The sequence below is a fragment of the Diceros bicornis genome, chromosome 3 (assembly GCF_020826845.1).
Source record: "Diceros bicornis minor isolate mBicDic1 chromosome 3, mDicBic1.mat.cur, whole genome shotgun sequence".
Lineage (NCBI taxonomy): Eukaryota > Metazoa > Chordata > Mammalia > Perissodactyla > Rhinocerotidae > Diceros > Diceros bicornis.
Genome location: NC_080742.1, coordinates 54,068,692 through 54,094,631, shown reverse-complemented (window position 1 = coordinate 54,094,631; position 25,940 = coordinate 54,068,692). Strand labels below are relative to the sequence as shown.

At 40.1% G+C, this 25,940-nt stretch overlaps 1 protein-coding gene across 1 annotated transcript in view; it reads right to left on the bottom strand.

Annotated features, from left to right (window-relative positions):
• The window catches only part of CHN2 (chimerin 2), a 290,292-nt gene that overhangs the window by 8,088 nt on the left and 256,264 nt on the right, over window positions 1-25,940 (bottom strand). The window contains exons 7-10 of the mRNA XM_058527610.1: window positions 25,450-25,527; window positions 8,734-8,818; window positions 4,628-4,801; window positions 903-980 (exon numbers count right to left, since the gene is read on the bottom strand). Coding sequence (XP_058383593.1) covers window positions 903-980; window positions 4,628-4,801; window positions 8,734-8,818; window positions 25,450-25,527 — 415 coding nt within the window. The remainder of the gene's footprint in view (window positions 1-902; window positions 981-4,627; window positions 4,802-8,733; window positions 8,819-25,449; window positions 25,528-25,940) is intronic.

Here is a 25,940-nt window from a genome sequence, read left to right as displayed (position 1 = left end):
TATGAGCGGACACCTGATTAATAGGTAAGTGTTTGCCAGGCAGAGATGTGAACACCTTCTAGATGGACAGAATAACGTGAGCCGAGGCGCTTGTTCATGAAAACAGGTAAGGTGTATTTCAGTATTGATGGGGTGTAAAGTATACAGGGAGGAGGAACTGGCCATGAGCTTGGACAGACAGGGTGGCCAGATCATCAGAGACCTTGTCTACTATTCTATAGAATGGAGGTTCTATCTATTATGCTAGGGGTTCCATCTCTTGACTGGCTGCACCAGAATTATTTGGATTGTTCAGTAGAAACAGATTCTTGGGCTCACTCAGCTTTCTGCATGAGTCCCCAGGGTGGACCCTGGTGATCTATATTTTTGACATGTTCCCAAGTTGGCTTATGATATCTGACCTAAGAGATAATACAGCCTAGAGAACATATGTCACAGTCATAAAGAAGAAAAGGAGTTACCTCCTAAACTTCCACTGGCTTCCCCTAGTTCAGTGCTGGGGGTACCCCCCATCCCTATGCTCTCTTCTTTGAAGATTTTGGAGGAGAAGAGTCAATGGGATCCTGAGGTGGGGAATGCAGAAGGGTACCCCAGTGCATTGTGGACTGACCATAAATGTTAGGCAACCAAGTTAAGAATCTTAATGGCACCAAGTGCTGGCTGCCCATTTGAGTAGTATTTTAAACTCACTTTTCCAAGTGGTTACTTGTTCACAACTTTTAAGGAAATGCTTCCCCCAAAGAGGCAGAGAACTACGAGATTTGTAAACCATTATTCCTTGGCTTCCTGAAGAACAGCTCTCAATAGCTCTGAAACCCCATTCCCACTATGAATAAAATCTGGTTCCAAAAGAGAGAGTGCTAAGGATAAGTTATTTGGCACTCAAGAAAGCACAAGCCTACCTCTGTCAAAAGCCATTTTGACATCTTCGATGTGTTCAGTGAACCCGGAGACTCTGTAAAGGCCTTCTGACTTTAATCCTGTTAAAAAAAGAGACAGAGAGACATTATCTTTTGCTTCCTGAAACATCTAAAAAAGACTCTAATTTCATATTTACACCATGTGCTATCAGGAAATGAGCAAATATAGTCAGTGCTCTTATATATTACACACTGTCACGTCAGAACCTGGACTTGTCCATCGCAGTTTCCGTGCAAGTCTGTCTTCATTTGCTTGTGCTGCACTGGAGACCTCAGCGATGTCTTCTTGTCTGGCTTTGCAAAGGGAACCCATGTTTAAGATTCTCATCAACCATGATCTCCTTCTTCCTTTGTTCATCAGACTGTTGGGGGAGATTTTATTGCTTCAGGCAGCAACCTGCTTTCTCCCCAGCATCATCTTAATCCATGTGCCATACTGTGTGCAGCACTGTGCTAAGTACACACACATACATGTAGCACGTGTGTGATACATATGATCCTGATTTTATTGGAACAATCTAAATTTGATAGCCTTTTATGTTTAATCATAAATATGACAATATGTTAAATGTTTAACTAAATATGACTGATTTAGTTGTTACACCTTCAAATAAATGATCGTACGAATAGATGCAGGAAAATAAAATTCTAATGAATGATTCCGGAAACTTGATTGCTGTATATTTAGGGTAAGAAAAAGATGTGGTTTCTGCTCCCAAATCTTATTGATTCATTAAGATATGTCCTAAGGCCTAGCCAGGGCCCAAAAGTATCAGAAGGGATAGAGGACCAGACCTTATATGTCAAAAACTAGCTGCTATCAAACTATAGCTACAGCAAAAACAAGCAAACAAGTAGCTTCTACTACTGCTGAGTATACTCTGTCAAATTTTTGATAACTAAAATATATTCCTGTTTTTCATTTGGCAAACATTTATTGAGTGTGTACTATCTGCCATATACGTGTTTGCATTAGGTCTGCATCAGAGACAACAAATGCATGGCATAAATACCACCCCTCTTCTCTCCTGTGACCATCAGAGACATTCTTAACTAACTTCAGCTCTTTCTCCCACTGAGCCCCACTTAGCCTCAGAATTCGTCTTGGTACAGTTATCCAGGTTCCCACCACTGGTCAATTGAGTTGGTCCACAAGATAAGACCTGGTGTCATCCTGTTCTAGTTGGCAGTGCATGTAAGCACACCTCAGCAGGCTGTAACCTGCACTGCAACAGAGGTGAGGACACAGTGGCACACAGGAGCACAGTGCAGTGAACACTAACCCTGCCTGTTGACAGAAGAGGCTATGGGGAAGGTCTTATTGAGGAGCTATCTGTAAAGGAAGTCATGAAGGATGGGTTGGAGTTTGCCAGAGTAGCAGAGGCAGCCAGCTCTCCCTGCAGTATTAGTTCTCTCATTCCTCTGTTGTAATGGAACCTTTGATTTTTAAAACAACATGTATTGCAGTGACTGTTAAATTCTGGCCAATGTGAAGAGAGCAGAAATGATGTGTACAGCGCCTGAGTTGTGGCCTTGAAGAGAAAGAGCGTGCCCTTTTGCCCTTGGTTGGAATGCAAATGAGATGGTGGTAGCCATCTCAGATCAGGTAGATGAGAGCACTCAAGGATGGCAGAGCAACAAGTTGCAGGGCCTGGTTTCCTGCCCCTGGGGAGCTGCTCGACCAGCCCTGGACTGCTCCCAGCACCTGGACTGTCACTGGAGAGAAAAATAGATTTCTATCTTGTTGAAGACACTACTATTTGGGGTCTCTGTGACAGCATTGAAGCATATGGGTTAAGTAAGTTGGTCAGACAGACAGATTTGAAGGTGGAATTTGGGGAGTTGGTGATTCCAAGAAAAGGTGAAAAGAAATAACACAGGTTGAATCCTATATGTTGGGCCCTGTACTAGGTCATTTATATCGTCATTTATATTTTAACCCTTACCACCACCTTATGAGGTACAATTGACTCCATCCACTTTATAGATGAGGAAACAGACATTCAAATGGAGTAAGCAACTTGCTCAAGCTCATACTATAGCTAGTATGAGACAGGGCTGGGAATCTAACTTCAAGTCCGTGATCTTTTTACTCTGCCATGTCATGCAGAAACAAATGGCCATAATAGAGCATTTGGAGAACAATAAGGAATTTGCTATGGATAGAAAATGGGGTAAGATGTTGATAGTGGTGGCAATGAAGCTGGGAAAGGAAGCATCATGTGAATTTCTTGCAGCCTCTTCTCTGGTTCTGCTCACATGTGCAGGCCCCTAAAGCCTATGGCTCCCAATCCCTTTGCTATGACTCTCCTGGCATAAATTCCTAATTTGTGCTATTCTAGTTCTTGTACTATGCATGCTTAGTGCTGTGCTCCTCGTGGGCACATCAGACATCAGACATGGTGGTAACTTTGCCTGAATTACCAGTTGCCTCTGATGAGGATCACTAGGAGATAATCCCAGCTTCTCCAGAGAAGCAGAAGTCCTGATTGCAGGCTCCAGAGAGGCTGATGATCTGACCCCAAATTGCAAAGCCCTCTAAACAGCAGGACCTAGGGCTATTTTTCCTAGCCACTCATTCAGAGTCAGGGCACCCCTCCTCAACTCTCAACCCAGCTCAGCCCCTGCATCAATATCTTCAATATCTTCATAAAGCACCCATTAAGCTCTGACAGTTACAGCAGTCAAAAGGCAGGAGGCATTTCTTATAATCCGAGATTAAATGAACAAGTCTTAAGGGAACAGAATAGCTATAGTTTTCATCCTGCATGGAAAAGGGAATAATTTCCTATCTCTAAAAGGCTTGGGATAATAAGCTATAATGTCCTCTTTTGTTTTGTTTTGGAAAGAATGGGATAGTTGGCCAACGCATAAATACCTGTAGAATATATGAAGCCAATTTGGACACAATAATGGATATTGACTATAGCAGAGTACATACACGGCAATTATCCAAGTCACACCCAGCAACCAAGTCCTCCCCACCCAGACTCGATCTCCTGTATCGCTGAACATTTTGATACTGGAGAGTGGCCAAAAAAAGCACAAACAAAGAAAAGATGACTCAAGCATAATATAAGAAAACTTTTCTTTGAAATGTTATCCTCTTTGCCTGCTTGATTTTTCATTGCACAGATATTTTTAATCTTTTAACTCTCCTTTTCAAAATAAACAGAATCAATACTAGGAGTGGACTTCTATACGGTAGGAAATGCATGTGTTGATCAACAATTGCTTTACTTATTTAATAGGAGCACTTTTTAAGACTGTATTCAAACCTCACCTCTGCCATAAACCCTTTCTGAATTGTCCTCAAATAAGATTAAAACGTATTCCTCTGTGACTCCATGGTGTTTTGAATAGATGCACCTACAACATTTATTTGCCCCTCTGATTCTGCATACTACAGTATGAATTTCTTGAAGGTGAGAACTGTGCCTTTTATATCCTCAATCTACAGCATAAAATAAATGCTTAGCAAACGTGTTGAGTGCATACATGCACAGTTTATGTACGAAACAAATTGATGTAGTTGGTTGGATTTAGTTTATCTGTGTGTGTATGTGTGTGTATGTGTGCACCTGAGTGCTTGTGCAGACCATTTCCCCAGCATCAATAGTGGAGAAAGAGTCAATTTAACAATTATAAGAAAGTCTCCTTGACAACAGTAAAAATAAAATCACTATGATAAGGAGTTTTTTCCAAACCTCTTGCTTCGATTTCCCGAATGCATATGTCCACCACCATGGGTCTCTGTGTGTTGTGAGCCTTCACGAGTGTTGTGAGGTCACAGCAGTACACCTTCTTGATCCTCTTGAGATCAGGTTGGCAGTCATTGGGAACGTGCTTGGAACACTGTTTGTGTACGTTCAATCCACAGTCTGTGAACCAAGAAGCCACATTAGTCTTGCCCGGCCTTTTTGTCAAAGCCTAACACAAATTATGTTACCAAAAACAAAAATGAAAACACTCAAGGGTTTGCTGTATCTCTCTGGAACATCCATCCCATTTAGAGGTGATACTTTCCACAAGATGAGCATGAAATCATCTTTACTCAGGAAAATCTTATATAATTCCATTTTTCTCATTAAGCCTCTCTGTTGCTGGACCACAAGAACAGCTCACTGAGATAGTTTTGGTAATTAGCCAGGTTGTTTGTATGTTTTTTTCTCTTTTTGGACTGGACCCTTTGGGTCCACATGTGGGTTTTTGGGTTTGGATTCCCAGAGCTAGCCATGCCTCATAAAGGGCACCTAGGACTTTTGCTAGTTTATTTCCCTTGAGGCTTTGATGCTTCTTTTGTGGAAGACATGACTGCTTTCTCTGTAGGAATCTCTAATCTTTGGTCTGAGGGACCCATGACCATTGGCATCTTCTCCTTTCCTAGAGAGTTGCCCACAGTTTCTACTCCCTCCCTCCTTGCTGGGCAGTTGGGGTTGGCCATTTTCCTTTCTGCTTGCCTTATTTTGACACCTGTGAGTGGAAATAATGTCTAAAGGGACACAAGTGGGAGCACCTGAGAGGTTACAGTTTAGAACAACACCACGTAATGTGATGATTGGAGTAATTATTTATAAAGCTCATATCAAGACCCGAAGCTGAAAAGGTGCTTTTAAGTTCAATGAACACATTAAAAGCCTTGTTAGCAGTTGGTATCCACTGACAGAATTTCTCCAACAATAGCAAGGCACAGTCTACATTCTGAAAAATAAAAATTTAATGCTGAAGTTGTTCAAAGTTGATGCATTGTCTATTCAAAGTGCTCTCTAATATTGATTGTTTTTCTATGTATAAAGAATAATAATAATTATATATATTATTATATAATTTATCTATTTTATATATAAATATTACACGCACATGATAATGAATATTGTAATCAGCTGCTTTACAAAAAAAGCACTTAACCACACCAAGGATTCGAGAGGATCTAAACTTTTGTAAAATCATTAAGAAATGATTTTTGAAAATCATTGGATGATTTTCATGAAATGCTTACTGGTTGAGTTCTCTCTGTCCACCCTCCTTCCAAAGAAAAAACCAGCTCTACTTCATCTTAGTTTTATCAACATGAGAAATTCAACAAAGCTCAAGTAAACTTCAATAATATGTTGATAGATCTATTTGGTGAATGTAAATTCTGGGGAACTGAACTAAATAGAATTGGTTGGTTTTCTTGTTTGGATCCTCTTTTATAAAATGAGGATAATAATAGCACCTACCCCCAGGATTACCATGAGGATTAAATAAGTTAATATATGTAAAGTCTGAAGTGTGGTGAACACTACATGCGAGTTAAATAAAAGAAATAAATACGGTGATAGAAAATGTAAAGATACCTCCCCAGCTATTCGTAAGTTATTTCATTAGTAATTTTTACTATGTACTTACAAACTTCATTTAAAACAATTTTATAAATTGTGGTAAAATATACATAACATAAAACTCACCATTTTAATCCTTTTTAAGTGTACAGTTCAGTGGCATTAAGTACTTTCACATTGTGTGCAACCATCACCACCATCCATCTCCAGATTGTTTTCACCTTCCAAAACTGAAACTCTGTACCCATTAAACAATAACTCCTCCCCCAGCCCCTGGCAACCACATTCTTCTTTCTACCTCTATGAATTTGACTACTTTAGAATCCTCACATAAGTGGAATCATATAGAATTTTTCCTTTTATGACTGGCTTATTTCACTTAGCATAATGTCCTTAAGGTTCATTCATATTGTAGCATATGACAGGATTTCCTTCCTTTTTAAGGCTGAATAATATTGCGTTGTGTGGACAGACCACATTTTGTTTATCCATTCATCCATTGATGGACACTTGGGTTGCTTCTACCTTTTGGCTATTGTGTATAATGCTGCTATGAACATGTGTGTACAAGTATCTGTTCCAGTCCCTGCTTTCAGTTCTTTTGGGCACCCAGAAGTGGAATTGCTGAATTATATGATGATTCTATTTTTAATTTCCTTAGGAACTTCATTTTAAGTTCTGAAGCAACAGTGTGTTTATATAGAGTTAAATACTGATATTTTATTAAAATGATGTTTTATAAAAAATATAATAATCAGTTTTTGCAAATGAATACAATTCCATATGCTACAAATAAAGTCTAGTTCACTTAAAAATATTTAAATATTTAAAAAATATTTAAAACACGTAAAATATGAAGAGTTGAGAGACAATGATGGCTCTACCTAACCTTTAATGATCAGTTTTCAGTTTTCCTGCAGCTCAGAGGAAATATGAGGCTAAACAGTCGTCACTGGAGAATACTAACATTATAGCCTTAGAATATGTTTTATTAAAAAAAAAAAACAAAAACAGAAAAAAACCAAATACCCTTTATCCCAGAGAAAGTTGCTGTTCACAGCTAATCCAAATTCCAGAGTTTTGTTCTCATAATATTGACTTTGGACCAATTTCCTGCTGAAATTGGATAATACCAGCAATTAGGGATATTTTTGGTAGGTATAATCTGGACAGGCTGAATTAATAACCACTGAGTAATTCACATATTGCACCACACTGCGCAGTGATTGAGCTTTGTAACTCTTGGTGAATAAGTCTTCTGTGTTAATTGGGGTATCTGGAACATTTCTGGAGATGCTGCCTCTGGACCTATGTTTACTGTTTGTCTCATGGATCTGGGATGGTGGCAGGTAGAGTTAACTGACAACATGAGCACTACTTGAACCATCCAGGTATCACCACTGGCGATTGCCCTATCTACACAGTAGAAGCTAAGATAGTCCCTTCCAAGCAGAGAAAGGATTTAAGGTCCCACAATCCTGTGAACCAAAATAGGCAGGATGGGGAAACAGATCATCTTAATGTAATGTCACTAGTTTATTTTATTTTAAATGCTTCATAAGAATTATTTTTTAAAATCATACCCTAGCAAAGAAGAAATCAGTCATGGTGTCAGTGGAAACCCAATCCATACATCACATGAGGCTGTTCTTGCTCCCAGCCAGAAATGCTTGCCAGAAAAAGTGTGCTAAGATGAATTAGCAAGCCCAGTTACACATTAGTTTGGCAATTCTTTGCTATTTTGTTAGATATATCTTAATAAGATGTATTGTATGCTCTTAGCAATGGGTGTGTGCATCTAGTTCTATGTGGAAAAACACCTAGGGTTTCAACGTGCTTTGAAAATATGCAATATCAAATCAAGGTGTGTAGTTTCGCTGCTAATCTGATGGCCAAAAAATACTGAGCATAGGCTCTGGAGTTGAATCAATGTTCCACTGCTTACTATGTGGCCAAGGGCAATTAGCAATGATCTCCAAGCCTCAGTTTCTTCATCTATTTAGTGGGGAGAATAACTGCATCTCCCCCATGGTCTACTCATGGGGCTAAATGGCAGGATAAATAGAACATGCTTAGCTCAACGTCTGGTATGTGGTGAATGTTCACCAGTATTATTATTTTTATGCCCTGCCTTTTGTAGTAAAATGGGGATGGGAAAGAAAACTGGTTTTTCTATCCATGCAGTGCCATTGGAACTGATTTCTTCTTCTTTTAAGAACTACCGCCTATTTGGGGTTGCAGGTTGGTGCCTAAGGAAATGTACTTGCTTGGACTTTTTTCTTTTCCTGTATAAACATGAGATATTCCTTTTCATTCTAGCAAACACCTAGAATAGTCTCTCCAGGAAGCACAGAGATGCGTTGAACCTTCCAGAAAGCTAGACTTTTGAGCTAATCTAGGCCTATTTCCCAGCTCTGGAGAGATGCCCTCCAGCTCAACATTGTGGCACTTCATATAAATGAAAAAGGATAAGAAAGTTCCAGGTCTACCTGAGCACCGGACCCCTTGGGCAATGAGCCCCCACATGAAGTTGGCACAGTATTCACACCAGTGCGGGCCTCGGAACGTGTGGACCTGTGATCCAAAAAGAAGAAAAATTTCAGAAAATTCAGTCATTTGGAGGCAGGTGGCCCCGGACATGAAACAAAGAGATGAAGTCAAAAAATAAAGGCCTAAGCAGGAGTGAGAGTTCCTCACTGGGCCTTTCCTTTTCAGTGAGATGGAGTTGTAAACAGAGGCGGAGAAAACAGAGACGTGCTTTGATCTTTGAAAATCCTCCACCGATCCACCATGCCCCAGGCCAGAGCCAGAAAGGAATGTGGAGAATCAGTAAGATCCTAGGGCCATGCCATCAGCTAAGCAATGAGACTCTCACCACCCCAAACAAGGCACTGTGTGGACAAACCCAAGAGAGCCTGAGCCGCTGCTATGACCTGCATTTAGTTCAGTAAGTTCTGGAAAGCAGAACTCAATTACTGTGTCCTTTTGACCAAAGTTGCCCCATCTGTAGACTATCCAGGCAGGTATAAAAAAGACATGATTATGGGATAATTAAAAGGTTCCCAAAGTTTGAGCCACTTTCATAAAAGGTATTAGGAAAGTCAGGGAGTTTGCTGAAAATGAAGGCTACCAATAGGATCTATGGAATTGCCTTCCCCAGAGATTAGTCCGTATTCAGCAGGCCCTGGGTGGCCTATATGTGTGTAAGATGAAAGTCCCTTCTGGCTGGCCAAGATGCCAATCGTATTGGTTGGTGCCCCAGCCAGGTGTTAAACATTTTGAACGTCATGAAGCTAGGATGGTGTTATCTCTAATTATTCAGATACAGGTCCTCCTGTGACAGGACCATGTACTAAGTCATGATTTACAAACAAAAACAAAACAAAACAAAACAAAACAAAAATACACATTCTCTAGCACCAACAAGCTTCCAGCAGCAGACCTAGAAGAGTCCTGGAAAGCAAGTGTGGCTATGGTAAGCCAAAAACCACCACAGGTAGTCTGTTTGGGGGCATACAAATCTACGTGAAAAGGTTTTGAATTTTTACAAAATTAAAATTTATGAGACATTATATAAGGACTTGCAAAGTTTTAGACCTCCATTAACAAATAAAATAGACGCAGACAATATTACTTTTTAACATACTGGGAGGCCTGTATACTACTTTTATTTAACGGAAAAATCAGGATGACAACTCTGGTCACAGTTTCGGAAAATGCTCATCAGAGCTCTACTTGAGAAAAAATGGCATCACTTTGAGATCCTTATTTATTTATACATGCTAATAATGGGGTATACATACAGTGACAAACAAAACAGACCTGGCTCCCTCCTAGTGGAACTCACAGACTTGTAAAGACAGAGAAAGTAAGCTAGTTAATACATCAAAAAGAGCAATTTATGACCACGGTTTCTATGCAATAGAACTAGTTATAATAATCTTTTGGTATTTTAATTTATCACATACAAATTGCCCATTATACTATTTCTGCTTTGAAAAATGATGGAAAAAAACTCTTAGAATGTTTTTAACAAAATGGAGACTTGTGCTGCAAGGAAATGACAGTAAGATATGACAAAGCACTCCTTGTAGGAACGCAGAGAATCCATCCCAGGGATGTATTCTCACAGAGCCAAAATGCCGTGATTCATTTAGAGGCTCCCTCAGATTAAACTTGGTACTAAAAGAACTCCCCAGTAAAGTGTCCTATTGAAAGCTGAACATTTTCTAAATTCAGCAATCACAAGTGTCTCAATATTTTACTAGAAATGCTCTAAAGGGACTGCTGGTTAATTATGGCAACAAAGTTGATTGTTAATATACTGTTGAAATTGCAAGATCAATTAAATAAAATAAAATAATATGTAAAATAATATAACTCCCCCCCCCCAAAAAAAAAGAAAAGAAAAAAAGATGGGGAAAGGGCTATAAAAGAAAAAATGAGGCTGCTACCAGAGAGACTTAAGAGAGTCCCCAATGTTATCCACGATGGTCAGGAAGGCATCTCTCGGAAAGTGACCTCAAACTGCTTGAAAGAAGAGAAGGGGCCAGTCTGGTGGGGGCAGGGGGGAGGAGCATTTCAGGCAGAAGGAATCTACGGAGGCCCTGCAGGAGCAAAAGAGCTTGGTGTGACTGAGGAACTAGAAGGTCAGGGTGGCCAGAAGGCCAGGGTGAGGGGGAGATGAATTGGAATGAGGTTGAAGGTAGGAAAGGGCCTTGAAGGCTTTATTAATCTGTGGATTTGGTTTTAATATAGGTCCAATAGGAAGTTCTTGAAAGGCTTTGAGTAGGAAGATGCTTTTTAAAAAAGATATTCTGACCACTGTGTTGAAAATGGATGGGACAGTAGTAATAGCAGAAGAGATTCAGAAACTAAGTAGCAGTTTCTAGTTGAGAAACGAGAGAGGCCACGGCTGGGATGCTGGAGGTGAAGACGGGAAGTGGATGGACTTGAGATATATTTTGAAGATGTAATTTACCGGACATGATAATACAATAAATGTGGGTCTTTGAAGGAGAGAGGAATCAAGAATGACTCCTAGATTCTAGCTTTAGAAACCAGGTGGACGGTGATGCCATTTGCTGAGATAGGGAAGATAGTCTTTCTGGGAGAAATGAAAGAATTCAGCTTTGGACAGTTTAAGGTTAACTGCTGCTGAATTCCAAGTGTTAGAGTCAAGCAGGAATTCACACATAATTCAATAGCTCAGAGGAGGAACGAGGGCTAGAGGTATACATTTGGCCATCTCTGACAAATAAATAGTATTGAAAATTGCATGAATGGATAAAAACTATTAGGGATAAAGAGCAGAAAATGAAGAAAATAGAGCCCATCCCAAGCCTTTAGTGCTTCGATGTTTAGAGAGAACCGAGAGAGTAAAATGTTTTAGAAGCCAAGAGGCAAAGAATGTTTCAGGGAAGAAGAGGTCAATCATGTCGAATGCTAGAAAGAGGTCCAGTTAAATGAGGGCTGAACATTGGTTCAGACACATGAAAGTCATTAGCAACCCTGCCTAGAGCAGTCTCTTTGGACTTGGGAGGGCAGAAGTCATACTCAAGTAAACTGAAGAATAAATGGGAGGTATGGAAGTAGAGAAATGTGTAGGCAAACTCATCAAGAAGTCTGGCTATGATGTCCAGCAGAGCAACGAGACAGCTCTGGGGAGATATGGGGTCAACAGAGGATTTTTTTTAATAGAAGATGGGAGACATGAGGGCATGTTGACTTGTTGATGGGATTTATACAATAAGTAGAAGAGACTAGAGATGCAGAAGAGAGAGAAGCAAAGGAGTGATCACCTTGAAAAGCTGAGAGATGAAAGGGTTTAGGGCATATATGGAAGCAATATTCAAAAAGAGAATCAGTTGAGATCTTTCCAGAATTAGTAAAAGATATAAAATCTTCAGATTAAGAAAAGCTAAATGAGTCTCAAACTGATAAATAAAAAATAATCTATACCTATATAGATTATAGTGGAATTGCAGAATACAAAAAGATAAGCAAAATCCTAAAAAACATTTAGGACTGCAGGTTACCTGAAAAAGGGAAGCAATTAGAATGAAAACAGACTTTCCCTCAGCAAAAAGAGACTAACAGACTATGGCATACTTTCATCAAAGTGCTCAGAGTAAACTACTGCCAACATAACCTCTATACCCAGTTAACCACCATTTAAGAACAAGAGTGAAATAAAGATATTTTCAGACAAATGCCAAGATCCACTCACAGATCCTCACTCAAAGAAATACTAAGGGATAATATACTTACATAGGAAGCATATTGAACCTAGTAGGAAAGAACAAGATTCAATAAGCCATGGGGAGCAAGAAAACTGGTAAACATGGTCAATTTAATCAAGCCCTGTCTGTATAAAACAATAACAACAAGATGACTAATTTCAGGGCACTTAAAAACAGGGTGAAAAAATGACATGGAAGATTGGAGGGGCTTAAAAGATTTAAAGCCTTCTAAGGTCCTTATAATTTGGGGTAAGTAGAGCTACCAATTGAGGAAGATTTTAAGTCAATTACACATTCGTTACAATTTTGAGTATACACAAAAAGAGTGGGATGGAATCCACAAATTTAAAAAATGCGTAAGAGAAAAAGAAATAAAGATTTGGTTAAGCCAATAAAAAGCAATAAAAGAGAAAAACAAAGCAATAAAAACCACACTAAATAGAGAAAAAAAGAAGAAAAATACTTATACATGTCTAATCACGATAAATATAAATGGCTCTAACTCATCAAATAAAAGACAGAAATTTTCAGATATTTTAAAAACCTTTGCAAAAAACATACTCAATATATAATGTGATAGAAATGTTGAAAGTAAAGGGATAGTAAAAGACATACCCAGAAAATGCTAGCCGACAGAAACTCAAAATAGATATACTGATATGAAATATATTTTTTATTATAAGTGATAAAGATGGTCATTATATAATAATTAAATATATTTAATTTTACCATAAATATATAATCCTGAGCTTTTATGCATATGACAACTTGGTCTCAAAAAATATAAAACAAAAATGGAAAGAATTACAAGGAGAAATTGACAAATCCATAATCATAATGATTTTAACATCTATTCACAGAAATTAATAAGATCAAATAGATAAAGTTAATATACTGAATATAAAAGGAACTTCATATCCAACAATTCAAAGAACATACACTCTTTTAAAAAACACATGGAACATTTACACAAACTGACCACAAACCAAGCCTCAACATCTACAAAAGAATTGATACTACAGAGACCATATTCTGACTACAATGCAATAAAGTTAAAAATCAATAAAAATAGCCAAACTCAATATATTTGGAAATTTAAAATAATTTTTAAAATTTAGCAGTCAAAGAAGAAATCCTAATAGAAATTACAAAACATTTAGAATTGAAAGACAAAGAAAACTCTCCTTTGTGGGGTATAGAAGCTTTAAATGCATATATTAGAAAATGAAAGTTGAAAATTAATAAGCTAAGCATACTCTTTAGGAAGCTAGAAAAATAACAGAGTAAAACAAAAAAATAATAAATATTATTGCAGAATATAATAAAAGAGAAAGAAAAAAATAAAAAGGATTAAAAAAACTAAAAGGTAATTTTTAAGAAGATTTATAAAATAGGCAAACTTTTGGCAAGATTGATCAAGAAAAAAGGCGCAAATGATGAAAGAGGACATAAATGCAGATGTAGTAAAGATAGTTAAAAAAAAAACCCTGAGAATACTAACTTTATACCCACAAAATTAAAAGTTACATGAAACGGGTAATTTTCTTAAAGGATATAAATTTATCAAAAATGACTCAAAATAATATAGAAAACCTACATTCAACTATGTCTATTAAATAATTGAATCTGCAGTAAAACATCTACCCTCAAATAGTCATGGATCCCAAATGATTTCATTAAGTTTTATCAAATCTTTAAGAAATAAATCATCTCTAGCCAAATACAGACTATTCCAGAGTGGAAGGGAAAAAAAGAACAGCTCCACAGTTCGCTTTAAGAAGCTACTAAAATCCTGCTTAAAATCTATACAAGAACAGTAAATGAAAGTAAAATTATAGGTCAGTTTCAATTATGAACATAAATGTAAAAATCCTTAAACAATCCTACTGAATGTAGCATTATATTTAAAAAATGACATGGCCAAGGAGGGTTTATTTCAGAGATTTGAGGTAGTTAACATGTTATTAGAATTCACTACAATAACAAAACGAGAGAGAAACTACATAATCATTTCAAAAATTAGAATACTAACAATCAATAAAATTCAACATCTATTCATAATAATAGTACTTAGCATACTAGGAATAGACAGAACTCTCCTACAAATAGTTGATTAAAGGTATCTATGATACACACATAATAAACTGCACATGTAAAGATGAAACATTAGTATAATTTCCTTTAAAGTAAGCAAAAAGAGAAAGCTGCCTGCTATGAATGCTTCTCTTGAGCATTAGCCTGCAGAGTTTAGCCAGTATAATAAAACAAGACAAAGAAATACAGTATTTGATTGAAAGAAGAAACAAGGCCATCAAGTTTGCTTAATATAAGAGCACTATGAAGAAATCAGTAGCATTGCTATACACAAGCAATAACTCATTTTATTAAATAATAAAAATTAAAGACTCCATTCACAATAGCAGCAAAAATCTAAAATTAGAAAATAATTAAATAAATGACATTAAGGACATAAGAAGGGAGATATTCTATATTCATGCATGGCAATGCTCAGTATTGTAAACATATCAATTATTCTCCAAATGAATCTATAAACCCAATGCAATTTCAATCAATCTCCATGGTGCTTTTCACAAAACTTGACAAGATGACCCCAAAATCCATATGGAAGAATAGAGCAGAAAAGAATAGCCACGATATTTTGAATAAGTGGCAGAATGTAGGAAAACACATCCAACCACATATCAAGACTTCTATATTATGAAAAGTAAAACACCATGCAGGATGGACCAGTGGTACAGAGCAGAAAGTCAGAAACCAAATCACACATATATAGAGATTTGGTATATTTTAGAAGTAGCATTACAAATTAGTAGGGGAAGGGTATCAGAGAGATGAATTATTTCCTGTTTCATCCACCTATCCACCCACTCATTATTCACTCATTTATTCAATACTTACATGCTGATTGCCTACTTTGAATCTGGCACTGTACTAGTCCTTGGACATACAAAGTCAAAATAGATCAGAGGAGTGCAGACCTCCCTGCACTCAAGGATCTCATGTACAAGAATAAACAGGCAACATAAATAATTATCCCATGGTAGTATGATGGAGAGAACAATAAATTCTTCCTGAGAAGGCTGGTGAAAGTGATATTTGAACTGAATTTTGAAGGACGGATAGGAGTTCACCAGACTGGGAAAGATGGAGCTGGTGAGGAAGTGATGGTGTTGACTGGTGAGGCAGATGACGGGGAGAACATTCCAAGAAGAGGAAACAGCATATCCAAAGGCCAATGAAGGTGGGCTTGGTTTTTGAAAGGCTTTCTTTTCTTGTTGGTCATGCAAAAAAAACAGTGACAAAATTCTTCTCTGGAACATCTCCAGCGGATAAAGAAATCACATGGAAAATATCTCCATACTTTGGGGTAAAAATGAAAGTGTAATATTTAGAAATTAGGAGAGTAGCTACAATGTTTACTACACATTGACAAAAGAGAAACTGGCCTAGCAAAATACAGGATATGCTACTCATAGATTTTGTAAAATTTCACTTTTTGCCAATATTTTAAAAAATAATTATGCATATCAAAATTGCTTTTAATGCTTATTAGCCCTGCCCATATCTACCAACATCCTTTCCCATCCTGTATCCCCACTGCCTTCAATCTCATTTCTCCAGCCAAACAAATGTAGGTAGATATTTCTGAATAGCAAATAACTCTTGAGTGTCCCCACAGTAATAAAACAAAACGGGGATAGAGGGGAACATAAAGTTAGTTAAACATTATTTTAGGCCCACTGCCTAATTTCCTCTTTGTGATGGGCCACTGTTCATTTTCATGGCCGATATATTGTTCAATTTTCTTTAGGGTCCACAAGGACAATCTCTAGACACTAGGCTGTATGTAAATGCTGAGGGCATCCTCTCTGAGCCCATTTTATTTGGGGTTCAGTTATTATGTCTACTCTCCCAGTGAAATACCCCATATCTTTAAAAGTCACTGATCAGCTTTTTCCATTCTCTGAAGTTTATTGATTTTCAAGAATATCTTTTCAGAAAAAAGAACATTTTGCAAACTTTAGGGCAGTAACTAAAATACCCTAGACAGGAAGAAAATACCCCAGACAGGAAGAATGTCTGTCCAAGACTATTATACTGGGCATGGTCTGCCCGGAATTCCAAAACCACACCAAACAGAAAAAGATGATATTGCAGGAGATAAGGGATGTTTGACAAATAGCCCAGGAACGGCTGCTTAGCAAAAACAAGAGCAAGAAGACCTGTCAAGAAAAATCTCGGGTGTTTAGTGAGTATCCCCTGACTTGACTCTAAATGAGCAGGATGTTATTTGTCTCACATCTGCTGAATCTGGAAGGCAGTAGTCCCCGGTGGTTTCCTAACAAGTAGGTTTTCATGGGTCAATGTAGACACCGCCCAAGTGTATACTCAGCTCAGCCCAGGTTCTAGACTGTAAGAAAGTGCTATTTATGATGTACTACAGTTGAGAAATTTTGCTTTTTCTTACCAGTGTATATCAGGGTTTCTTAACCTTGGCACTATCAACATTTGGGGCTGGATAAACCTTTGTGCCTTGTAGGATGTTAGCAGCATCCCTGGCCTCTACCCACTAGACACCAGTAGCACCCTCAGCTGCAGCAACCACAAGTGTCTCCAGACATCACCAAATGTGTCCCAGGGGGCAAAGCAACCCCAATAAACAATCACTGGTATAGACTAAAACCATATTGCCTCAGTTTGTCCTTTTTATTACTTGTGTTAAAAATGAGAACTTTGCTCTTTTACTTTGATTTGAAAAAGACTCTGGGTTAAAGACAGTTTTTTCTTAGCTGCTTTGTATGCATAGAAGAGGGGGCTGGTGGTGGCTAAAGTCACTTTCAAGCTACCAGCCGCTGGGTTTGAGGGGGTCACCTAGTCTAGCTTTTGCCCAGAGTTACCTGAGAGGCTGGAGGGCAGGTGGCTCCTCCGTGGTCACCCCCAGGGTCAGCAGAACTTGGCCTCCTGAATGCAGCCCACGGTTTTCCCTATAATCTACTGCATTTCCTGTAATCATGTGACATTGAATTCATGTAAGAAATTAGGTTAACTTTGGACTTTTCCCTCTTGCAAGATCAGATGAAATAGTGACCTTGAAGTGAACCTTTTCAGATGTAAGAAAAATAGCCAAGGGGAATCACAGCCTGTGACAGAAGCCTCTGGGTTTCCCTGAGAGGCCTGCTGAGCAGATGTTGTAGGAAAGCCAGGTTTCTCAACCCTGGCACTGCTGACCCCCAGATCTGTCTATTCAGCAGCTGTTCTAGTACATTTATGCAGAAATAGAAGTACAATGATGTACACCTGAAATTTTTACAATGTTATAAACCAATGTTACTGCAATAAACAAAAAATTAAAAAAAAAAAAAAAAGATTTAATTTCTAAAACATTCATTGCCACAAAGCTTTTTGGGAATCTCCCCATTGCATAAAGTGAGATATTCTTGTGCTAGCTAACTTCCTTTCAGGTTTATGAGGGCTTCAGCACCAACGTTCTTTTGACATTTCCCCACTTAGAACCCTCCAGCGGACTCCCCCCCTCCCTACCCCCTTTGTGTATTGCAGTTTTTCCCAACCTTGGCACTACTGATATTGGGGCCGGATAACTCTTTGTGGTGGGGCTGTCCTGGGCATTGCATGATGTTTAGCAGCATCCCCAGTCTCTACCGGATACCATTAGCACACCCTAGTTATGAGAATCAGAAATGTCTCCAGAGATTGCCATATGTCCCCTGGGGAGCACAAGCACTCTGGTTGAGAACCACTCAGTAGAGGAAGAGTTCACATTCTTATGTCACCACTGTCTTTCTTGTACCTGGTAGTGTCTGGCATATCATGGGCCCTCAGCCCATATTTGCTGAATAAAAAATGAATGTCTAAATAGTTTCCTCTTCAGAACTTTCAAAAATACCCAACTAACATGAACAGTGATCACTGGTGCTTTTTTTTTTCTCCCCACAAAACACAAAAAGAGTATTTCTCTGGACTTACAATGCTAGAATCAGCCATTTAGTCAGTTAGAAAAGTCTCTTTGAATTATATGTTCTTTGGGATAAAACAAACTCAATATAAAATTAATAGGAGATGATTTACATTTGTGCAACAGCTTGGCCAAGTGTGTGGCCTAAATGAGGAGTCCCTGTTGGGTTTGCTGTCAAAGCTTATTCTCTTTCCACCGGGCTCTGCTGGTTTGTAAAGGATTTACAATGACAGTGTCCTGATATTTACATAGAAACATGCCAAAGGGATATGAGATAAGCTTTAAGTCAGACCCTGGCAGGCAGAGAAAGCACTCACCTATGTGAGAACCTCGTCCAAAAATTGTTTCCTCAATTGCCTGAAATCCCCACCATGAATGAAATTCTACTGGATAAAGGCATTGTGCTGTTGGTCTCAAGAGGATCCCTTTAAAACATGACTACTGAATTAATTTAGCTGTCATTTCCATGAACAAGCCCTTTTAAAATCGAGCACATTCTATCTGCAGAGCAATAGTAAATCTTGGTGAATCACAGAAGAAAGGGTTTTTGAGCAACTTACCAGGTTGGTTTGTCAGGAAATAGGTGATACTTCAAATTAAGCATAATGTGTAGCCTATCAGCAGAATGCAAAGCCTTGAGGAATGAAGTGGAGAAGGTGAAGCTAAGATCTAGAAACCAGGGCTGGCAGGTGGTTCGATGGAGTCACTTAGCAGACAGGAACAATGGGAGGGGGGCAAGAGAGACAATCCAGGGGCAGAGGATGGAGAGTTTGCTAGAGATAAACCTCATTGACTTCCCAGTTTTGCTAAGGGCTAGTCCTGGCTCCAAGATGGCACAACAGCAATAGGTACACTGTATAAAAGATGAAACCCAAAGAATAGAGACTCTTCCTTATCCCCAGACAGAGGACAAGACTAACTCGTGCTGCAGAATGCCTAGGCTTGAAGATATTAATATTAATAATAATATCTAGGCTCAGAGTAGCTTCATGATTTACTTCAAGCAGAACAGCGGAAAGAGTTGGACTTTGATGTGAAACTTTAAGGAAAATTCTTTAAAACAAGGAGGAAAGGATTATAGCGGATATCTTCAGGCTATCTACCCAGGAGGATTCCTTTCTTTTCCACATAACCTGGGCACTGTTCACCCCCAAGCATCCTGTAGCTCCATCCATGGGTTCACAGGAATGAGCTCCATGGTCAGAGTTACCTGACCACGACAGACACCCGGTCCAAGTCAGGCTATTCTGATTCTCTCTCTGGAAATTTGGAATTGGGATTTTGTGGCTGGTCTGGTAACATATAAATCAGGGAGTTATCATCATCAGCCATATTCTGCAGACTGTAGGGACTAAGACATTTTTGTGCAGGGAGAGAACAATGGGGCTGATACCCAGAGAGCAGAAAGCAATGAAGTGGCAGGGAGAGAGGGAGAGAGAGTGAGAAAAGGAGGGAGGGAAATGGAGAGAGTGGAAGGGAGAGGGAGAGGGAAGAGAAGGAGAAACCAAGTCCAGATGTACTCCCAGTCCCTCTTCCTCCCCTGCCTGCGTTCTGAGCAGTCCCTTAGGGCTCTATGAGACCTTCCTGTGCAACAGCCTCTTATTTAGCTTAAGACAGTTTCCAGGGGTTCTAGTACTTGAAAAGAAGGAGTTTCTAGTAATCATAATGGTAGAGCAGGCTATAGTAGGAGGTAGATAAAAATGACTCTTCTTCATAGCACTTTGGAAGCAGAAACTATATTTTCTTCATACAGCCCCATATTTCCAAGCCTATTTATTCCCGTCTCACTTTGAGTCTCTCATTTTATATTCAAAGTGATGAGGTTTGTCTTTCCTTTAAATTGTTCCTTCCAGACTTGTTTCTGCCAAAATAGCCTTTTCTGGTGATTAAACAAAAGAAAATAAAACCCACACTATTTCTGAAGCTGATTTCTGCCTGTGCAGGCACAATATTGAATTGCCCCGGCTCCCCAGGTGCATGGAAGGGGGATCAGGACAGGCACAGAAGGGCGATGGGCCACTGCACACCCGCAAGAATGCAAGGCAGGCAAAATACTGGGGACGAAGGGCTAACACATTTTATGAGGTCAAGGAGGACAAGGAAAAGAGAGGAATTTGCATGGAGGAAGCAAAAATGGCTCATTTCAAAGCAAATGACCACTAGACCGATAAGAATGCAAAAACAAGTGATAGGCATAGAAACCATACATGAGCCACAAAACCCACAGGAGGAGGCCGTGGCGCTGCCACACCGTAGACAGGTGTCCTAGCAGTAGCACCAGGACACACTCTCAACCCCCTGAACTTCTAGTCCTGGCCCCAGGATCTTATGCGGTGGGAAGGCATGTTTAGAAGGAGCATGCTACGTGAGCACACATGTACACATGGTGGACCATGGGAACAGGATGCTACTGTGCAGCCAGTCTATCGAGAGTGGGAACATAAAAGGGTAAGTTGGGCAACCATTTAACCTATGTCCAGATCAGGCCACTTTTGAGAGACACCACAAAGGAAGCTGGGACGACAGGAGTGAACCAGGGCACCTGTCTCCCCAGCTCCCCCGTATATAAGACACTGGGTAGCACTGCATGGCCAGACCCTCTGGCTGGCTGGAATGAGAGCCAGCCTGACACACCCTGATACGGTCTCCATCTTGCTGGCACAGTCTGGTGACCCTGGCAAGGACCCATTACCTGGAAGGACTGGAGCACAACTCACACAAATGCAAAGAACCACGAATGAGAGCAAACTGTGGGGTGGGGAGTGAGGAGGGAAAGTGCCCTCTTAGGTAGAGGGGCCGTGAGATATGTGCTGCACATGCCTGCAGCCAGTAGGGACAGCCCGCTCCAGGCCAGGCCCTGTTCTAGACACAGGGCTTCTGCAGGAAGTAAAACAGACAAAAATCCCTGCTCCCACGGGAGTTGAAGGGTAGGGGGACGGGGTGGGGGAGTGTTTCCATCTGGTAAGGGAGGGGCAAACACACAAGTAAATATGCACAATGTCAGCTGGTGATCAGTGCTATGGAGAAAAGTAAAGCTGGCAGGGGCCTGGGAAAGGGATGGACAGGAGGATGGGTGGGGGGATAGACGGGGGGATGGAGAACACTGGGTGAGGTGGGTAGAATGGTTTGCTCTTGGACCTTTAGAACTTTCTGGACCTCTGCTCTCCATCCACATTCTGTGTATAGAGAGAAGAGTGCCCCTGAAGTGCCTTAGTGGAGGGAGAGAATTCACCAGAAGGAGTGAGTGAGGTACAGACTGGGCAGGCTGAGAACATAAACGGGCTGAGTGGAGAAAATGCCCCAGGGTCATGAGTCTGCCAGGATCTGGCCCACCCAGCTGATCATCTAGATGTGAAGTGAGCACCCCCTCTCCCAGATGGTCTGTTCCCTGCACCCTATTCACTCCTGGCTCATTTCCGACTCCAAGTTTTCACTCATGTCTTTTACACTGCCCAGAATGCTCTTTCATTTTTCTATTGCATCTTGTTAAGCAGAGAGGAGGAAAGAGATGATAGAAAAAAGAAAGAACGACATGAAGAAGTGAGAGTAGAAAATAAGAAATACAGAGACAGAGAAAGCTAAACATGAAAAGAAATGAGAGACACAAAAAGATGAATAGTAAAATAATAATAGAAGTTAACCTAACTGGGTGCCAGGGACCACGGTAATTTACATGTTCTTGAAACCTTACAACACTCCCATTTTACAGATAAGGGAATTGAGGCTGAGAGAACTAAGCTCTTTGACAGAGATCAAGTCATAGCCAGGAGTATCAACCTGACCACAGCTACCTCATCACTGTACTACGTGGGGAAGAAAGGACAGTTATCCAGACTGTGGGGCTCTGGGGTTCACTGGCTTAAAGATTTTAGAGCTTAGCCACGAGGAGTTATTAGGATAGATCATCTAAAAGAAAGCTATTCCACCTACAGGAGAGTGCCTCTTTAAGTCAACTAGATAAACAGAGATGCAGATGTAACATAAGTTAAATAAAGGAGTGCTTTTTCTGTTTATCAAAGAGGTTTCATTTTAGAGAGGAGTCTACTAATTTCATCATTCCTGCAACAAACTATCTCGTAGTGCCTAGACGTGTAAATAACCTGGGCGAATTTAGGATTTAAATTAGCAACAATTGCATCTGCATACAGTGTTGCAAATACATAATTATTGCGTGAAACGAAGTGCAACTTGAATTTGCTTCCAGAAGCTTTTGCTCCCAGAGCTGAATTTTGTCTTTTCGTAGACATGCTTTGTTTGGAAGACAAGGACAGTAGATATGCACTCAGGAGCAGTGACTGGGAGCTTTCTGAAAGAATGGAGCGAGAGTTCCCAACCTGTACAGTGTTGGGAGTTTCTATTCATTCCTCTTGACGAAGTTCCTGGGGAGAACCAGGAGAGGGATTTTTACCTGGGGGACTAGTCCTCACTGGGGAAAAAAATCTTGTTGTGGGTGAGACATTAAGATCTGCTGGCAGATTTGAATCGCTGGTTAAGAGGCCTCTAGAGGAGAGTGCAGACAGGGCCTAGCAAGGCTTATTTGCTGATAAATCACATGAAAATGTGATTATTTGTTCTTTTCATTGAACACTTACTCTATGCCACGCACACAATATCCTCAAATAATAAGCCGAATTACAAATCAAGAAAGTTTCAGAATAAAGTCTATTAGAAGTCAACATAAAGAAAAAGTTTGTGTTTTATGTCTTAATTTTACACTAATTCTAAACAGATGGCAGGGACTTTTGATAAGAATTTTCTTTTTTCAGTAAGTGTAGTGGCGTGTTACTAAAAACCCACTGCTCTATTTATAGCACTGACCTGCTTGTAGAATGTTTTTCCAAAGACCATGCAAAGTTCCCACTTAAAGTTAGTTGGGCATGAGGAGAGGGCTGAATGAGGGTGGAAGGGACAAGAAATGACAGAGAAACCACCCCCTCCTGCCCCTGCCACTCATTCTTAAGGACAGTGGCACGAGCAGTACCATTGAAAGCCACAATCAACTGACACAGAGACTCAAGGGTCTGCTACGTCTCAAAGACGTCTATTTAAAACTTGGAAGAGAAACACTCCTGTCTGGCTTGTATATTCCTCTCTAACAACCTGTCCTTTCTCTGCCCTTTCCTCTCTCAATAGCTGTAAGTTAGAAGAGATCATACCAAATTGGTATTGACCTTTTAAGCAAACATTTAAAAAGCTGTTTGTGTTTTTCAGTGATAAAAAAATATAGATCATGTTAGCAACAGTACTATTTAAGAAAATAAGATTCAACTATCCTTTTGCTTTAAATGTCTTCATTTCCAATTCAGAGATCTAAGACTACAAAAGACTGAAATTAGTTTTGAAATTACCAATCAACTAAATATACTTGCGTGTTTTCCACACAAGCTCAGATACAATGTAAATAAAGAGAAGCTATCCTGTGCAAACACATATCAAGGTAGGGCATAATTCCAATTGTATCTTCCAGCCAAAAGAACTGGAATTTTCAAGAGGAAGGAAAAGAATTTCCAAGTCCAAGAAGATCCATCCTCCCATTCGTGGTGGTGCATCCACAGGATGCAAAGAATCAGGATTTCTGCCAAAAGTCAGGAAAACACTTTCTTACGGCAAAAAAAATTAATGAGGGTAAACATAGGAAATACGAAAAGAAGAAACAAAGGCTTTTTATGCCCCCAAATTAGACCTGTCACCATTCAGTGATGGAGGAAATATTGAGAGCCATGGCTAAGATGAGGACCTATATAATGCAATTCTTCATCCTCATGCTAAATATGGAGGGCTGAATAATTCCATTCCTCAGTTCAATAATAGCATGCAAATGCCTGAGCTGCTTGCTTTCTAAAAACAGAAGCAGGGAAAACAGACCAAACTAATACAAACGTCTATTTAATAGACACATTTGTCCTTATGAAGGATGGGAAGGCAACAGAATAAAATCAGTTTCACTGGTCACCTCTGACATAGGGGCTATTGAGTTTCATCAGTCACTTGGGCTACGGGCTCTAAAGGAAACAAGAGTTTAAAAAAAGAAGGCAATTCACAGTTTGCTACCCCTGCCTCTTCTTGTCTTCTTGGATCCTTCATCTCCATTCTCTCCAACTTCCTAATTGACAGCCCAGTTGCTGGGGTAAAACCTCTAACTCGGTCCTCTCTCTCCTCCACTCAACAGCATCTCAAGCCAGGCAATTTGGCCTCAGAATCTCCTCCCAGCCCTTCTTGGAAAACACACTAGGGCATAGGAAATAGGCCATGATTTTCTGATGGCAGGCTGCTTCTACAAGTGCTGGTCTGAAATGAAGATAGCAGCACTTCCAGTTTATAAATACACATGGGAAAATCCACTTAAACTCCCAGCCGCTTTCCATATCTTTTTGTTTGGTCTGGTGAGCAGGATCAAGGCTGCGACGGGAAGGAGCTTGGCCAGGCTGCCAGGGTGCCCCATACGCCCAGAGCACAAACAAAAGTGACAGGATGGTATCTCCTGTCATCATTTGCTTTCACAGCTGTCTACACATAAACCAAAGCAGTGAGCATCTCTGAAAACAAAAGACGAAACACAGAATGTGAATGGTCAACTGTTTTCACTTGCTCAGAGATAGCAAGAGTCTTTACTGCTGCTCTGAGCGGAAAAGTACTGTTCTACACTCACCCCAGATCTCTAAATGCCACAGAGTGGGCATGCTCTGTTTTTCTCTCACTGGACATGGGAATATGAAGACGAAATGGGCCCAATTCTCCAGAAGGAAGCTTATATACATAGAGGTGTTTCTAGGCATCAGGATCAAGCAAAGTGCATTCTGAGTCTCCAGTTTGATTCCATACAAAGCAACGGTGTATGCACGTAGTTAAATGGGGAAAGCAAAAGAATTTGCTGTCTCATTACTTTACAAAGACCAGATGGAAACCATAAACTGTCGCTCTCCACCTGCCCTCTTACAACAGAAGAAAGAATGCAGAGGCTTGCTTACCTTAAAGTTGTGTGTCTTCTCATAGTTGAAATGGTTGTCGTTGTGCGTGAGGGCGGCCCTTCGGACCAGGGAGGAGATCTGTGGACAGGCAAAGAGTTTGAGAGGGGGCCAGAGAAAGCCGCCTTTGACTCCCACCTTCACCCCCAAGGCCACGGCCAGCAGCTCCTGGCGTTTCCTGCCTTGCTTAGGCTTCCGAACCACAGCACACTTTTTCTCATTTTCCAGCCACAGTTCCTGGGAAAACATCGTGCCTGGCCCCCAGATCCTTCTGGTTTCCCCTGCGGAGCCTGGGAAGCTCAGTGCTGTCAGGTTTTTCGAACCGCGGCTAATGTTAGGCAGCAGATTTGAGGCAGCTGCGTCCTGTCTGCAGAGGCCTCCGGCATGTGACCTGGAAGGGCTGGTTTGAGTGATGGAGGGGGCTCTGCATCTGAATAAGGACGGGCCTGTTTTGTGCTATTTCTTATGGCCGACGTGTGCCTGGAACAATAGCA